The sequence below is a fragment of the Leucopleurus acutus genome (assembly GCF_964270905.1).
Source record: "Leucopleurus acutus genome assembly, chromosome: 17".
Taxonomy (NCBI): Eukaryota; Metazoa; Chordata; class Mammalia; order Artiodactyla; family Delphinidae; genus Leucopleurus; species Leucopleurus acutus.
The window spans coordinates 46,133,063-46,151,059 of record NC_139159.1 but is presented as its reverse complement, the minus strand read 5'-3'; the positions used below and the strand labels follow the sequence as shown (position 1 = coordinate 46,151,059).

Sequence of the window (17,997 nt, the reverse complement as noted above, 5' to 3'; positions counted from 1 at the left end):
GGTTAACTTCTAGCCGACCTTTGACTCTAGTTTAAATGTTATTCCTTTGGGGAGGCCTGAATTAGGTCCCTTTCGTTAATTTTTCTGTGACTGTTAATTTGTTTACTTATTCATTCCTTTTGTTTGTGCATACAAGAAGGGAGGTACTGAAGATAAAATGGAGAGCAAGGCAGATTGGCACCTATCCTCATGGAGCTTCTTTTCTTCTAGGGGAGGCAGATAAAAATCAATGACAAAGCAATTATAAGATGTTATAAGTGCTTTAAAGTATTGATGCAGAAGATATCAGAGGATGACCAGTAGTAGGCCATTATTACATATAAACTTTGGGGTTTAAGCATTTCTTTCTTTTCCAAATGTCATTTGTAATCCACAGCCACCAATGGAGGGGGGATATTTTGTTGTTAAAGCTCACCCATGTCTACATTCCAAATTTTTTCATATATGCCAGTGCTTCCCAAGTCAGGGACTACGATGGAATATGTGTGCTATTCCATTCTTCCATATGAACTAGGAACAATTTTATTTGCAGAAATGATGAATGCAAAATAAAGTCTCAGCCAGTTTATCTCATAGCACTCCTCCTTCTTTTCTTACCACAGTTATTAATTATATTTACTTGTGGATTTACTTCTCTAATACCTGTGTATCTCTTGCTGGTATGTGCTAGAGGAGAGTCAGAATTGTGTCTGTCTGGTTTGTCTGGTCTAATGCTTGGCTTGAGTAGAGGGTCAGTGAATGAATGTTGAGTGATTGATAGAAACTGTATTCGGGTGTGTGTCCTTAAGATGGCTGTTTAGGTCTATCTGCTTAAATATTTTTCTAGGTTAAAATTATTGAGGCCATTTTTAATGATATAGAATTGTTGGACTTTGATACGTTTGCTTGATTGTGTATTAGAATGGGCCACAAAATATTTTTTGAAGAGAATTTTACCTTTCCCCAAAGGTGTTGCCTTGACTCACCCCCTAAAGAGAGCTAGAGCTGCCCTTTTATGTAGCTGCCCAGATTAGAATCTCTAATTTTCATAGGAGCTGCCAGTCCTACCCTTAGAATTGTTGATTACTTAGTGTAGATTGTAAGGTAAAATACGTTTTCTATGTGCTTTTCAGTGAACATAACCTTCAACTCATTGCTAATTTAACACCTTTGAAAATTTCGAATAAGAAAATTAATATTTAAAGAAGTTTCCTGAAGGATATGTCATCTGTCTTCTGGAGCTAATCTTAGCTGTGGGTGTATATCAAAGTCACCTATAAAGGTTTTAAAACATCTGCTGAGTTAGAAACTCCAAGGTGTGCGGTCTGGGCCACAGGTGATTCTGATGCACAGCCAGGTGTAAGAGCAGTACTTCCTATAAAGGTTTCTACACAGGCACTCGTAACCCAAAGAAGTGTATGTAAAGAAAGCTTTTTTATGTTTCCCGTAAGTTGAAGTTTTGGCTCTATAGATGAGATTCATTTGTAAACAAACACTTTTAAATGGTTTAGTGAATATTTATGAACTCTTAATAATACCTTCCATTCCCAACACCTAGCAAAGTTGAGTGTTGTCTGCAAATTTAAGGTGTGAGATGAGGAGTAACGAGAGATGTGGGTAGAGAGGTAGACTTTGAAAAGTCATGTATGAAGCAGTTCTGTCTTTTTTTCCTTTGGTAGTGGAGAGCCATTGGAGCTTTTCTTTCTTTTTTTAATCAGGAGAGCAATATGATTAGCCTACTTTACTTTTGTTTTAAAGGAAAGTTACTTGTCAGCTATATGGAGCATAGATTAGAATGGGGGAGAAAACTATGACAAGGAGACCAAAGCAAGTCTGTGCAAGAAGAGCAGTAGGGATAAAACAGGATTGAATTCTAGCCCTGTAGCTACCTGTTTTAGTTTAAGCCCTTAAGCTCTAACCAATCTGCTTTACCCTTGCCTTCAAGACTTAGTTAAGATTGCAAAGGCTTTACTGAGAAGTCTTTCCCCAACCGTCTTCTCTTAATCTCTTCTTTTGGTAGTCTCTTTATGTGGTCTTTTATAGTACTTTCCATTTTTCATTGTTCTTTTTTGCTTGTTTGATTCCTATGTCTTATTTATCTTACACTGATGTGTAAGATCCCTTGCCTTTGCTCATGATCTTTCTCTTTTCCAAATCTTCTTATCTTTCTTCTACACCCATATCTTGAAGTTTTAACCTTTTTTCCATAATTCAAATTCTGCGAAGTTCTCTAGGTTGACTCTGCCATGGTCACTTCTACCTATGATCTCTTGTAGTATTTAAGCTGTGTACTACTTTATGCTTCCTTGTATTTTTCATCTTTTTATGTATTCTGTGAATGTGGATATTCTGTCTTTTTGAGTTGAGCAAGATATTTTACACATCACTATATATAGCATACCCTTAATAAATATCAATTGTAATGGTCATTTGCCCCATTCTAAGTTTTCCTAAAAACAACTCGGCTATCAACATAGTTTATTCTGCTCTGAAACACATGAAACCTCAGCTCAGAAGTATTTTAAATTGTCAATAATTATAATTATCTGAATTTAAACCAAAAAACTTATAATTATTTTTCTCTAGGATTTTAAAGGCCAAAATACAAGAGAATTAAAAAAAAATTTTTTTGGCCTCATTGAAATACAAAGTATTGAAATGTAAAGTTGTGTTAATATTCGACTGAATGCAAAATCCTTTAGAAGATTTTTATATATATATATATTTTTTTAAATAAGTTTATTTATTTATTTATTTTTGGCTGCGTTGGGTCTTCGTTGCTGCGCGCGGGCTTTTCTCTAGTTGTAGAGAGCGGGGGCTGCTCTTCGTTGCAGTGCGTGGGCTTCTCATTGCAGTGGCTTCTCTTGTTGCAGAGCACAGGCTCTAGGCGTGTGGGCTTCAGTAGTTGTGGTACGTGGGCTCAGTTATTGTGGCTCGCAGGCTGTAGAGCGCAGGCTCAGTAGTTGTGGCGCACGGGCTTAGTTGCTCCGCGGCATGTGGGATCTACCCAGACCAGGGCTCGAACCCATGTCCCCTGCATTGGCAGGGGGATTCTTAACCACTGCGCCTCCAGGGAAGTCCCTAGAAGATTTATATTTAAAATGCTTTAGTTAAAGGAAAATATTTTCATTTGTTCCTTATGTTAAAGAGTATGTCCTTTGCCAAAACAAAGCTTTATTTTCTTGGGAATCACTCAAAACATTTGGACCTCCTCTGGTTTGTAATCCTGTTAAAATTTCATCCGTGAATTAAAGCCTAATTATACACAGTTGGTGAACCCTACATAGATACAATTCCATGTACAATAGTAGTTTACTCATTAAGTTTACTTATTGGAACACTATGAAATGTTGAAAATATTTTGAATTGGGATTAAGAAATAATTTTCTTTGGGAATTAACTGAGTTTAATTGTCTATGTATTTTTCTTTAGCCCATATGTTGTAAAGTACTATGGCAGTTACTTTAAGAACACAGACCTCTGGATTGTTATGGAGTACTGTGGAGCTGGTTCTGTCTCGGACATAATTAGATTACGAAACAAAACAGTAAGTATTTTTAAATTGTTTTGCTAATCTCATTTGTAAAGATTCATAGTTTAGAATCTGACTAGGTAGTGTTTTGTTACAAGAAAAATATTAGTGTGAGAAAAGAAAAGGTTTTTCTGTGTAAAGGGATCTAGTATGAGGTGTGAGAATCAGTCAAAGTCACAAATTTGCCATTTGTCATATGGCAGATATGGGAGTCATGATGGTTTAATTTATTTATTAGGATAATTTTTGGTTAGTCACCGAGAAACTACCATGGCACTCCTCTTCTTCATTTGGAATCAGTGTGCATGTTCTTTATTAACATGAGTTCAGTAAGTTATAGCTAGAATTTTATTTAAAGTTCATAATATTCATAGTATTTCTTTATCTTGTTTTTTGCATTATAACCTATGATTGGTAAACAGTTGAAGTTTTATGTTTCTGAATCTTAAAAATAACTGAAAAACAATTTTTGTCTTATTTTCCCAAATATTGTCAGGGTGTTTGAAAGTAATAGAGCTAGATTATAATTTTTTTTTCCTGGTAAATTCAGCTTTGTGAAATTTGTTTTTTAATTATAACTTTTTATGGCTATGTTTTTAACCCTCAGTAAAAGAGCTGTTTACAAAATTGTTTAGGCTAGCAATGTACCTAGTTTCCTTGCATAATTTATGAGGACAAAGTGACCTTTTTAAAATCTGTGAATGACTAAGAATAATAAATCAGTGAAATAATTTGTAATTCCATGAAACAGTATCCCAATTACTATATGTCTTTATTACATGTAGTGAGACATGTTTCAGTAAAGTACATTCAGAAAAATACTTAACTACTTGAGTCAATTCGTGGTTAACCAGAATCATTTTAAAGTTTGATTGGGGAAGTACGTTGTAAGTTTATCCTACTAATTTTTTTTTTTCTGTTAGAGAAAATAAAGTAAATAGGATTTCTTTTAAAGGAAGTGAGATAGAAGTTAAAATAATCCCTGTTTTGACAAAATGGATTAAGTGATTTGTGACATTCCAGTTATATATTTTAGAATTTGTATGGTGCTTAACTAACATTTATGTAAATCAGATGACTCCTGAGTGGCAGAACAATGCTTTAATTGAAGATAATTATACTCCAGTTAGAGAAGTGTTTTAAAACTGTTCCAGGGCTAAACTCAGTGTATTTGGTATTTAAAATTACCAAATAGGAATATGAAGTAAAACTGAGTGAAATGGAAGATCTGTTTTCTTTATTTAAATGCTAATGTTACCATTTTGAGTACAGAGGAAGAATATGATCCAAGTACTTTATTTCTTGTTGCTAATAAATACAAACCGTGAAGGTATACTGCAGTTCTAAAAACTAGATATGGGTGGGATAATTATCCTCAGGAATCTCCTTCACAAGTTATCAAAGGAAATATTTTATCCCATTTGCATTCTTTTTTAGAAGACAGAATCCACCTAACATGTTTGGGGATCATACATTTGGCATAGTCTAATTGTTATTCTCACGGACGGTTTCCCTTGGGCTTGGGGAGGCATGGAAGGGTCTGATTCCCAGACACAAGAAGAACCCAGAGCTGCACGAGATGGCTCAGGAGCTGTGGGTGTATTATCTCTGGGTGTTGCCTTGATAACAGCTCCTGTTAAATCTCAAGAATATTCTATGCTACTTATGCTACTTTTCCTTCATTTATGTATTATTTAAAAAGAGTACCATTGTTATGAAGGTTGGCAGTATACGGGGATATGTATCATCCTCTTTTTTTTTTTTTAAGCACTGGAGATTGTAAATATTTGATCATTTTATAGGAATGGTCAAGGAGTGATAATCTTGATTGTTTGAATTTCAGAGATGTGGCTGTTACTGATTGGCCAGCTTTCAAAAATGTGACCAGTGAAACAGTTGTCCTTGATCTATTAACTCACTCCAGCAGTTAATTGTTTTCATTGTCACTAACAATCAATCTTTTTCTAAGAGTATGGGAACTTTTTTTTTTGGCTTTATATGCTCTTTTGTTACGTGCTTTGTTGTTTCTTTCAATTCTATATACATTTTAAACAACACAAGGCATTCTTATTATTATTTTATATTGTCAGTGTTTATATTTCTACTTTTTATTGCTCTTTACTCTTTTCTGCATTTCTCAGTTGCCTGAACAGTGTTCTTTAGTGTTTCCTTATATATGGGTATGATGGTGTTAAGATCTCTCTTTTTTTTTTTTTGGTATGAAAATGTTATCTCACTTCATTTTTGAACGATACATTTGCAGGATAAAGAATTGTAAGTTGGCAATTTCTTTTAGATTTTTTATTTGTTTTAAGAGGAATGACTCTTGGAAAACCACCTAAGTAACACACTTTTTGTAGAATTATTCTTGTCTTTGAAAGAAATCTCATGGGTGAACTCTTCTGGATTTTCAGTTCGATTGCTATCTGTTTTTTGATCAGGTATTTCTTTGAAAATTAAAGGCACAGGGAAGAAAATCTGACTAAGATTTGTATTTTGGTGTTTTGGTATATGCATTTGCCTCAACTGCTCCCCCACCTTTGAGTGTTTCCCCTACCCACCAGTCTTTGCCTAGTGAATTTGTATCCACGAAGGACCAGATCAAATATCACCTCCTCTTTGAAACTTTCCCTGTTTTCCCAGGTAGTTTCTTATCTATTTGGTAATTGGTTGATTAATGAATTAGGTAAGTCTTTATTGCATATTCACTCTTACATGAAGAGCACAATAAATTCTAGCTGCCATCATTATTCTAATTTTTACTGTTATTATTATCTTACATACTTTGACTGCTAGGTAGATTGAGCATCTTGTCATATGTGTACTGGCTCTTTTATTTCCTTCTTGTGCTTATCCTTTGCCTTTTGTTGTTGTCGGTGGTGGTGGTCTTTTTCTTACCAGTTTGCAGGTTTGCTTGACAGTTTGCTAATAGTTTTATGAGTACTTCACATTTCATTTTAAAAGTCAAGAAGCCAGTTATCTGATTGTCAGCATAGATATTAAGGAATTTCAAAATATCTCTTTCAGTGGTTTTATGCCCTGACTTATGCTTTTCCTTTGGGAAACACCTAGGAAAAGATAAAGGCATAGAATTAAGTTTGGGGGTTAACTAGAACTCCCAGTGATTGGAACTGAGCCTGAGTAGCAAAGGGTTGGGATTGGATTGTTGGCAGTTGAGCTGATAATGAATGGTAATTGTGGTAATTAATGGTAGTAGTACTAGGGGTAGGATGAAGGTGAAACCCTCCTATATTCCAGTGGGTGATAAAAGTTTCTCTGAGTCTTCTGGTTGCATTTAGAGTAACCACTATTTGGTTAGTATTCATTGAATCTTTCAGTTTATAAGTATTGAAGGATCTATAAGTAAGTATATGTGAGTTAAATGCCTGATTTCTGTGATCAGACCCACAAACACAGCTCATGTCCTGGTATCATGTGTTTTTTTTTTTTATTTTACAGTATTTAAAACCATCTTTTGAGCTTGGTGAAACCTATGTGTAGATAACCTTACTGTGGTATCCTGTACTTGGAAATCACATTTAATTATTAGTTAGCTTTTAGTCTTTAGGAGAAGAGTAATTGCAGTTGCTTTCCCCTACTATAAGCCACTCAAGGGCAGAAATTTTTATATATTCATCTTGGAAATATTACAAGTGCCTGGAATAGCTACTGGCATCTAGCAACCTTTGATAAATGTTTGTTGAACTGAAACAGGATCAATTCCTTGGCTGCTTATTCTGTGAATATAAACAATCTTACTCATCTATTCAGTGTTATATTTTTGTAGATAAATTGTAATTTGCATGGCTACTACTATTCAGTATTAATGTTGTGGGTTATTGAACAGATATGATCACATATACCAAAGAAAGGCCATAAAAAGTGTGCTTGAAGGTTTCCTTGTGAGGACATATTTTAAAAACCAATATATTTTATGTTAAATGCCATTTAACTTCTAAACACTTATGCATTTCAAGTATATACTGCAAAGTAAAAATAGACAGCTCTGTGAAATTGAAGCTTTTTAAAGATAGATTATATTTTTGATTACAGGCTTTCAAAATGATCTTTACATAATTCTTAAGCTGTGCCTTGACATATGGAAGAAATAGAATCCATGTCTTAGACGTTTATTGTGTATTTGGAAATGTTCTAAGAAAACGCCTAAGGTTTGTCTCTCCCACTTTGGCCCATTTTCTGATTTGACCATTTATTTTAATTCAGCCTAGCACTGTGGATTTTAGTTTTGGCTCTTCCACAAACTAGTTTTATAATCTGGTGACTTCAGCTTCCTCATCTGTTAAATAATAAGTAACATTTGTACAGTGCTTTACATTTTACTTGGCAGTTTTATTTACATTTTGGTTGAACAGAAAGGTTCAAAACACATTTATTGATCTAGGCCTGGTGTTATGCATTTGAGATACAAATAACTCTAATAAATGTTGCTGTTGTTGCATTGTTTGCAGACTAGTTGAGGTAATACATACGTACAAAGCTAAATTTGATTCTATAAAGAGTTAGAGTTCTTTAGGGGCAGTAAAGGAGAAGCACTTAGCCTAACATGGAAGTTCAGTGAAAGCTTCATAGGAGAGAGAACCTTTAGCATGATCTTGGAAGAGGAGGAGTCATCTGTCATTAGAATCAGGCTCCACAAGAGCATGGTTTTGTCTTCTTTGTTCACTGATCTATCTCTGCTCCTTGGTCAGTGCCTGACATGCAGGATGCTGGGTAAATATTTGTTGTATGCATGAATGAATGAATGAATGAATGAATGACTCAGAGAAGAGAGGGCAAAGGACATCTTGGGAGGGAAAAGGATGATATGCTAAAATTATGTTTCCATCTTTAAAAGTCCAGTGTCATGCTCCTAGATCACCTGAAGGAAAATGTTCCCAGTATCTGGTTTAAATGGATTTACTTTTCTCACACTTAATTGCTCAAAATCATTGTCATATATTAGTTTGATGGATCTGTGTTAGGATCATGATCTTAGCACCATAATTTTTTGTTTTTCCTTTGTTTTTTTCATGTTGGAAGAAGCAGCATATGCCATCTTTATCACTTCACTAATGTCTTCTAGCTTCTTACTCATTTTATCTATTTCCTGGAATTTATGTGATTCTTCTTTGAGAAGACATTCTTTGGAGCTTCCTGATTTCTTGTTCTAATGTGGACTCATTGCTTTTTAGGTCTGCTGTAGAGCTGCATCCTTGGAATTTCTTTTCACTGGACTCCTGGGTTAGTGCCACCATTTTCTTGTATATTTCCTATTTCCTTGGTTTTTCACTCTTGTTTCATGTTCTTCCTCAACTGTCTTCTTCAAGGTGTAAGAGTTAAGAGGTTAACTATTTGAATCCTTGCATATCTGAAAATGCCTTTATTTTGTTTTCATACCTGGTTGATAGTAGCCTATGTAGAATTTACATTGAAAGTAAGCTTCTCTCAGGGATGTGGTAGCTTCCCTCCATTTTCTTCTAGCAGCCAGTATTGCTAATGTTATACATAGCTAATGCCTATCAGAGACTTATTTATTTGTAGGTCTCCCCCTGCCCCAGAACTTCTTAGACTTTTTTCTGTATTCTCATGTTTCTGATGTTGCATAAGGAACAAGATATTTCACGAGGATGTGCCTGAGTGTGAGTCCTTTTTATTAGTTATGCTCAGCACTCAGTAGTTCCTTTCAAATAAACACTTGTGTCTTCTTCAGCTTTGGAAAAATTTCTTCAGTAGTTTCCCCCTCTGTTGTATTCATTGGATGGTGAAATCTCCTGAATTTTATTCTTTTTTTCCCTCCTAGATTTTCTGTCTCCTTTTTGGCGGTGGGGTAGGGGGTGAGTTTTTTTCTACTTTATTTTCTGACTCTTCTAACTGAACTTTTTATTTCAGCACTTATATTTTAATTTACAAGAACTCTTATGTTTTTGATTATTCCTTTTTCATAACATCTTGATGCTTGAGGCATGGATGCAAAATCTTTTCTAATCACTCTAAGAAAAATAAGTTTTGAAAAAATTATTTTCTGTTTTCTGAATCATCTTTATTTCCACCGGGGTTATTGTTTCAGTTGCTTGATCCTGGTGTTGCCCATGGCAGGCTGACCACCAGAAGGGCTGACTAGCTCTCATCAGAAGCACTGGGACGATGCTTTTTGCCTGGCAGGTATAATGTTAGGATGAACTGGCTGGGAGCTGGCTTTAGGGGCAAGTGCCCACAGAGGTGGTTCGTTCAGTTTGTTAGCCATTCCCCTCCCCTGCCTTTTTTGGGGCCTGGGGATAAATGCCAGACTGCATGTAATCTGGATGTATAGAGTAGGGATGAGGAGCCAAGTGTTGTTCTGTTTTCTTCTTTTCAGCTTCCATGGGAAAGCTAACCTACCTTTTCCATTCCCCTTCTCGCTCCTGCCCTCCCTACACAATGATTCTAACTTGGAGCCCCTTTGGTGTTTACTTGGTAATCACTCCTTGTGTTGCAGACCCCTTCTTTGCCTGCTCTTGCCTGTGACTCTTCATAGAAATACTTCCAAATTTATTATACTCTCCTGTGCTGATTCTTTATTTTTAAAATTAATTTATTTTTATTTATTTTTGGCTGCATTGGGTCTTTGTTGCTGCACACGGGCTTTCTCTAGTTGCGGTGAGCGGGGGCTACTCTTTGTTGCGGCGCGCGGGCTTCTCATTGCGGTGGCTTCTCTTGTTGCAGAGCACGGTCTCTAGGCGTGCGGGCTTCAGTAGTTGTGGCACACAGGCTCAGTAGTTGTGGCTCGCAGGCTCTAGAGCGCAGGCTCAGTAGTTGTGGCGCACGGGCTTAGTTGCTCCTCGGCATGTGAGATCTTTCCGGACCAGGGCTCGAACCCATGTCCCCTGCGTTGGCAGGCGGATTCTTAGCCACTGCGCCATCAGGGAAGCCCTGATTCTTTTATTAAAATTTTTTTTTCTATCAATTTAGTTGTATTTTAGAAGGAGGAAAGACAAATTAAACAAATTAACTACAAATTCAGGTTAGTTTTTGAACCTGAATCAATGATATCTCCTCTTTCCCATCCCACCTACCTCCCTATATATACTTTTATACTCTTAGGTGTTTAAATTAGCACAGCTACTTTGAGGAGTACAGTTTGATAATCTATTGTAAAGTTGAATGTATAAGCACCCTAGGATCCATCCAATGATTCTCCTTTTCCATCTGTACCTTATTCTCCTCTTCTGTCTGTACCTTACAGAAACCCTAGCACAATTGGTTAGTGAGAAATGTTCCAGAGTGTTGTCACAACAGAAAATTAGGAGCAAACTTAAATGTTGAGCACTAGACCCGGGTCTAGAGAATTGCTACTGTTCTTTGAGTCTCCATAGTTTTGTAGCTCTTTGGTGAAGGCAGACTCTGAGAATAGCATTCTGGTTGAAACCTTTCAGGGTACCCAGCTGTGCAGGTGGAAACGACATTAAAATACTAACTTAAAGTTTGTGTCTTAAAACACAATAAATGTCCAGTTTGTTATATATGAGAAATTATTGTCTGCTTTTCCCAGGATGAAATATTGATGTATTCTGTGATTGGGTGGGGAGCAGGGGAGGGGGCATTGAGGGAATACAAAATAATGGAGAGGAAGTTCCAGACTGAAGACAGCAGTTCCTATGTTATGTGTATTTATTTACCTGAAGGCTTGTGGTGGACTTGTTATTTTAAAATGGAAATAATTGGGAAAGTCAGTTTTATTCAGGTATCACTCCAGAACTGTGAAGGACACATTGAGACCATTCTTGGTAAATTCTTACCGATTGTTAGTTTTTGTGTGTGTTAGTTTTATAGCAGTGATTCTCAACTCCAGTGACAGACGTTTGATAGATATTGTAATAGCTATTACTGTAGTACTGGTATGTGCCAAGCACATTATATAGATTATTGCATTTAATCCTCGTGTAAAGACTGAACAACTATGTGAGGTAAGAACAATTATTGACCCATTTTCCAGATGAGAAACTGAATCATAGAGTGGTAAAGTAGATTAGAGGGAAAGAAAGGGTTGAAAGTATAGCTGACTGCTAGAATTGAACTGTAGAAGTTAAAAGCATAGAGTCTGGAGCCCAGAATATCTTGAATTCTGGCTCTGCTACATACTAGTTGTGTGAACTTGGGCAAGTTTCTTAACTTTTCTGTGACTTGTTTTCTTCATTTGCTAAATGGAATAAGAAGACTACCCTACTTCATTGAGTTGTTCTGAAGATTGTACATATGTAAAGTGCTAGGAACAGCACCTGGTACAAAAGAAGTCCTGTATGTATTTGCATTGTTATCGTCATCATCGTCCTATCTTCTCACTTACATAGATGGGAGTGTCTTTGCATTGTGTACATTATCAGATAATGTGTTTGGGTGGAATAATACAGAGGACTATGGAACCAAGGACAGAATCCTAACATTCACCATTGGTACCTTGAATTATCATTGTTAATGAGGGAGGTATGTAAGCTCTGTGAGATAGAGCTTACATTTTTAGGTACAGTGAGAGTTTCTTTAATAGAATCAGGCAGTGCTATTCAGAATATACTAAGATATTTTATTTTAGTGCCCTTAGAATTAATGCCTTGTACATAATAGTCTTTTTGGTAAATGTTTGATTTGTTGTATTTTAAAAATATATATTCTGCCTTGATGTTAATTATGTACTACTTCAGACAGAATTTTTTTTTCCCTTAGTGAAGGCGTACCAGTTTCTTACTGATTTAAGATTTATTTGGAGCTTCAAAGTTTGATATTAGTTAATCGTTAATAATAGACATCTTTTTGATATGTGTGGATTTCTATTCCATAAAGTGCTTTTTAGGGTTTATATTTGCCTCTGTGTTATTGGACTAATTCATGTTTGACTTTCCTAATCACCTTGTTGCATGTTCCCTCTTTGTGTAATAGATACTCGTTCATACGGGCTTTATAACTCCACATATATTGAGTGCTTTTCTGTTGTCTTCTGATCTCTTTTTCAGGAATCTTTTCATGTGGGAAAGGATTTTAAAATGTCTGCCCACTGACCATTTTCACAGTAGAGTATCAGTTCTCTTTCTCTTCAGATCAAGGGATTATAAGCAGCTTGTGTATATGTATATTTACATATGGTGTAAGTAGTGAAAGCTTTCATTTTGAATCACTAGTTGTCGGACTTTGTGATAGATTATTAATTTTTTTTTTTTTTTGCCAGACATCTGCAATCCAGATTTCATGAAAGAAAACCCTTCTCTGCCCTTTGGTATATAATAATGGCTAAAATATTCTAGTTATGTTTTCTAATGTATGTACTTTGTGTTGAGCAGATTTTTGTTTTTCTAGAAGAGTCCCATAAATTTTTTATTGTTTAAAACCTTGACTATTTTATATCCTCAACCTTCCTGTTTTTGGGTGGGATGAGATAGAGTGGTGAGGGGTGGAAGGGAGTTACTGAGTTGCTCTGTTGTTTTTTCCAGTGTTTTCCTCATGTTGAATACCTAAGGGCCCCATTAAATGTATGTATTGTTTTTCCCAAGAAAGAAGGAGTAAGAGGGAGAGAAATTTTGATTGTAAAGCAGTTGGAGTCTGAAGCTTGATGGATGTTCAGATAAAGTCTTGCATGTAAGCTTAAGTATTACTTTTGAGATTTAGGTATTTCAGAAATTGCTACTTAGCTCCTCCAGTTTCTCTAAACCATTGATTTTTAGCAAGGGGTTTTGGTCACCATCGTGTGTTGATTGTATCATGTATGTCATAAAAACTAATGAATGCTGAAACATTTGAGGAGTTCTGTAAAATTAGATATCTAAATGCAGTTTTAATATAATGGAGTAAACATTTATTGGCCGGGGCAGGTGGTACTAGGAAAAAGAAGGCAAAAAGAGGACTTTAACAAAGCATTCATGTTCCTTTTAAAAGACATGTTTATTCTGCTTTTCCCACCCCTTATTATTGTAACCCTTTTGTTTGGGGGCAGAAAATAGAAATCAGCTTCAGAGATCTCATGCTGTTAAATATTTGGAATAACCTCTAACAGTTCTATAGTTGGTCACCAGTTTGTGCTTTATACAGACCTCTTTTCCAGGAACCTCCCTGCTTTTTGGTATCTACTTGAAATTTACTACATCAGTTTCAACTCTTGGTTATAAATTACAGAAAACTCATCCTAAACTCGCTTGAGCCAAGAAGGGAATTTATTTGCTCACATAACAAAAAATCTTTGCAGAGCTAGTTTCATGTATGGTTTGATTCAAGGTGAAAGGAATTACTTGGATTCGTCTCTTTGTCCTGATACTTCTGTATTGACTCCACTCTGAGACTCTTACCTTATAGTGACAAGATGGCTGCTAGCAGCTACCTGGATTATACCTTTCTAGTTGAAACCCAGCAGTGTTGTACCTCACTGCTTCTGAATGGGTCATGTACCTTTTTCTGTGGCCATTGGAATGTGATGGGGTAACTGGATTAGCTCTAGGACATGTGTCTAACCTGGAGCTAGGATGGAGCTGACTGCTAGAATTCATGGCTTGAGGATGGGGAAGTAGTGATTCTCTAAAGGGAAATGAGGGTATGTTAGCAGGAGAAGGGTGAATGGGTGTTCGAATGGCCCAAAATAACAGGTATATCTATGTATTTACCAAACCTAAAATCAAAACAAGATATATCAAGAATAAAACACACGCATGCGCGTGCATACAAAACCCTCTAAAATAACTCCCAAAATGAATGTTCAGTGTTAGAAGAGGTATCTGTTGACAGTGGCAGTTAAAACTCTGGGGTCAGGCTTCCCTGGTGGCGCAGTGGTTGAGGGTCCGCCTGCCGATGCAGGGGACACGGGTTCGTGCCCCGGACGGGGAAGATCCCACGTGCCGTGGAGCGGCTGGGCCCGTGAGCCATGGCCGCTGGGCCTGCGCGTCCGGAGCCTGTGCTCCGCGGCGGGAGGAGGCCACGGCAGTGAGAGGCCCGCGTACCGCAAAAAAAAAAAAAAAAAAAAAAAAAAAAACTCTGGGGTCCTCAACCTTTTCTCCCTTTTGTCACAATAAGATACAGTAAGGGCTGTATCTCAAGGAGCCTGCTCCTCTGTGTCAGCAGTAAGTGTTTGCTGTAAGAATTCTGGAAAGTCTGCTTTTCAGGATTACAGATCCATGGTTTCATTTAGACAATGGTGGCCTAACCCTGTTTTTAGTTGTGGTGTCCATGGCCCCTTCTCTTATAAGGATTTTCTCAACCTGAACAGGTACTGCTGTTCAGTACTATACTAGAATCTTTGGAGAGTGAGTCCTTTTGTGTGGAAAGTAATTCTTGCTCCTTATTTGGTGTCTCCCATACAGTGAGATTCAGTTCTAAGTGTATTTCACACATGCCTCTTAAAGTTCCAAGCCACAGCATTAACATGACCATGCACTGTAGGATTAGACCCTTAGAATTTTTCATAGCAATCATGTGCCCCATCTTAATCTCTGATTAAATACATCATACGCATCACGCTCCATTACATCTTTTCTAAATCTTTTGATTGGATTATAAACACTTTTCTTTATGATCTTTCCACATTGCAAAATAGTCCCTCCAATAGACTTTCTCTTCTACCTTAACTAAGTAAATTAAACTTACAAAAGTATTTCCTTGGCTTCCCTTATTGGTAAGCTGCCCAGTCTTCACCTTAGTTGCTATATTTCTTGGCATTTCTCCCAGTTCTATTTCCCTTTCATAAGTCAGGCCCACCTTCGTGCACTTTATTTTTATATTGTACATTCCTCTCCTGGCAGACTGCCTGTCACTGCCAGATCTACGATGAGCCCTCCCTCCCTGTCATAAGCCTGTCCCATAGTCCACTGACAGTGGTTATTTGGAATGATGTGGTTTAGTGGAAGGACTCGTGGATGTGGAATCAGAAAACTAAACATCAGTTCCTGGGTTGTTATGTGTTAGCTCTGTGACCCTGGGTACGTTGTGTAACTCCTTTAAACTTCAGATGCCTAATCCTAAAATGGATCTAATATCATATTACTTGCCTTATCTACCTCAGTGTTTTCTTGTGAGGAACAAAGATGATGAGTGTCAGAGCATTTTGTAACCTATAAAGTTCTATACAAATGTAAATTGTATTTTATTACTATTAAGGCAAAAACTTAAAAAGATGGGATTTAGATTTTAATTATTAGTGATTTAAGAATTTTATGATATTTGTTGAAATAGTGGATATTCTCTAGTATTAGAAAAACATGTTAAAAGATTGTTGTCTTATACAGTGAAATATTATTTAATCTTAGGAAGTCAAGAAATGTATGTAAGTTAATTTTCCAGAAAATGGAAATTCAGCTCCTTAGGTAGCAAATCTCTAATTTTAACAGTTTTAGATGGAGATCTTTTAAAACAGTATTGCATAATTCTTTAAACTTTTAGAATGTGTAAACTCCTCCCATTTTAATTATATAAATTAAGGGGAAAAAAAGTAATATGAGCACATTGTAAAACTTCCAAATAGTACAGAAGAGGAACTTAGCGTCTCCTTACTCACCCCTTAGTTTTACTTCCTGGAGGAGATGTCAGTTAGTTTCTTGTGGCTTCTTTCAGCACATATGTATGCATATTTTGTTTTAAACAAGGGATTTATACTGCATATGTGGTGTTCTGTACCTTGCCTTTTTTTTTTTTTTAAACTTCTGATGTATCTCAGGGATCTTCCCATACCAGTACATATAGGTCTGTGTGTACATAACAGAATGTATTTTTTTCAGTACTTTGGATAAAATGAGTTCCAACTCACCAATTTTTGTTATTGTTGTAATCAAAGCTGCAGGAAACTTTCGTAGGTATTTATTGGTATACCTGTGTTGTGACGGCCATTGGATACCTGAAAAATGGAATTACTGGGTTAGAGGGCATGTTCATTTTTAATGACAATTCCTTTCTTTTTTTTGTTTTGTTTTGTTTTGGTTGAGAGGTGCTACCTAAGCCCTATGTTATCTTTTAGTGCTTAGGCAGTTTCAGTTTGAATTATGAAAGAAAGAATTTTGGATTTTGCTTTCAGTGCCTTTCTGCTTAACTGCATGCTTTGACATTGCTTCATCTCAAAATCAGAAATTTTGACTAGAAAATCCATTGGTATTTTAAGCAAGTTTACATACCTATTAGCTACTACTGCAGTTGCTGCTGCTGCTACTACTACTACTGCTGTAAATGATTTTATTATTACATTCTCCACACTAGCTTACCTACTTTTAGTCTTTGGCTGAGAGTCTACTGTCACAGTTTCCTTCTTAAAAGTTGAGGTACAATCATACCATCTTTCCATTTAAAAATGTGTAGGCATGTAAAGCAGAACTGACCCTAACCTACCTTTGCATTCTGCACTGTTTTCCTATACATGTTACAGTCAGACACAAAGAACTGGTACTGGATTTCGTTTATTTGTGTGCCCATTCCCTTTACACATACCTAGTATTCCATTCCCTCTTTTATCTCCTGACAAACTTCGTTCATTCTTCAAGAGTCAGCTCAAAAGCCACCTCCTCTGTGAAGACTTCCTTGTATGGGGAGAGTGCTGTGGTGAGATTGTCAAGGCTGCAAGAACTGTATCGTTCAAGACCTTGAGGATTAAAGTATATGGTTTGGATTTTATTTTAAGAGTACTGGTTCTGGGCTTCCCTGGTGGCACAGTGGTTGAGAGTCCGCCTGCCGATGCAGGGGACACGGGTTCATGCCCCAGTCTAGGATCCCACATGCCGTGGAGCGGCTGGGCCTGTGAGCCGTGGCCGCTGAGCCTGCGCGTCCGGAGCCTGTGCTCTGCAACGGGAGAGGCCACAATAGTGAGAGGTTCGCGTACCGCCAAAAAAAAAGAGTACTGGTTCTGATTAATCACCTGCTGTCCTGGAGTGCTCCTATACCTAATCTTGTTGTAGCAGGCATTTTTTAATATTGTAATTATTTGTTCCTGTTCCCTTCCTTCCCCACTAAACTGCAAGCACCACGAAGGCAAGGACAGTATAACAGGCTCTCAGTAAATTTTGTTGGTGCCTACCGTCTATTTTTGTGTTTGGATATTAAATGAAATGATACCTGTAATGTGGCTGGTATAGTAAAAACTCAGTAAGTGTGAGTTGTTGATATTATCATTATCATCACTGGACAGATAAATCCTTACTTGGGGAATAAAGGGTGATTTCTTGAAAGAGGTGAGATTTGATCCAGGCCTTAAAAGACCATGTGAGGATTACACTGGTGAGTTTTGCTCAAATGGTTTTCAAAACTTCATGAAAAGTCACTGTGCAAGTTAAAACTTAAAATTTGATAATAAAGTTTCTATAGTTATCTGTCTGTCTATGGCATTTGAAAAGGGGAACTATGTCTCATTTTTTGGTTTGTTTCCTTAATAGATAGTAAGTACTAAATATAGAATTAATGTATTATTTTATATGCATAAATAATTATGTCAAACAGGCAGGATTTAGCTAAGATTGTCAAAGATTCATTTTTAGAAAGTTAAAATTCTTAATTTTGTA

At 36.6% G+C, this 17,997-nt stretch overlaps 1 protein-coding gene across 1 annotated transcript in view; it reads left to right on the top strand.

Moving 5' to 3' along the window:
- Positions 1-17,997, top strand: part of STK3 (serine/threonine kinase 3) — a 317,965-nt gene that overhangs the window by 70,151 nt on the left and 229,817 nt on the right. Inside the window, exon 4 of the mRNA XM_082858352.1 lies at positions 3,412-3,526. Within this exon, the coding sequence (XP_082714478.1) occupies positions 3,412-3,526 (115 nt within the window). The remainder of the gene's footprint in view (positions 1-3,411; positions 3,527-17,997) is intronic.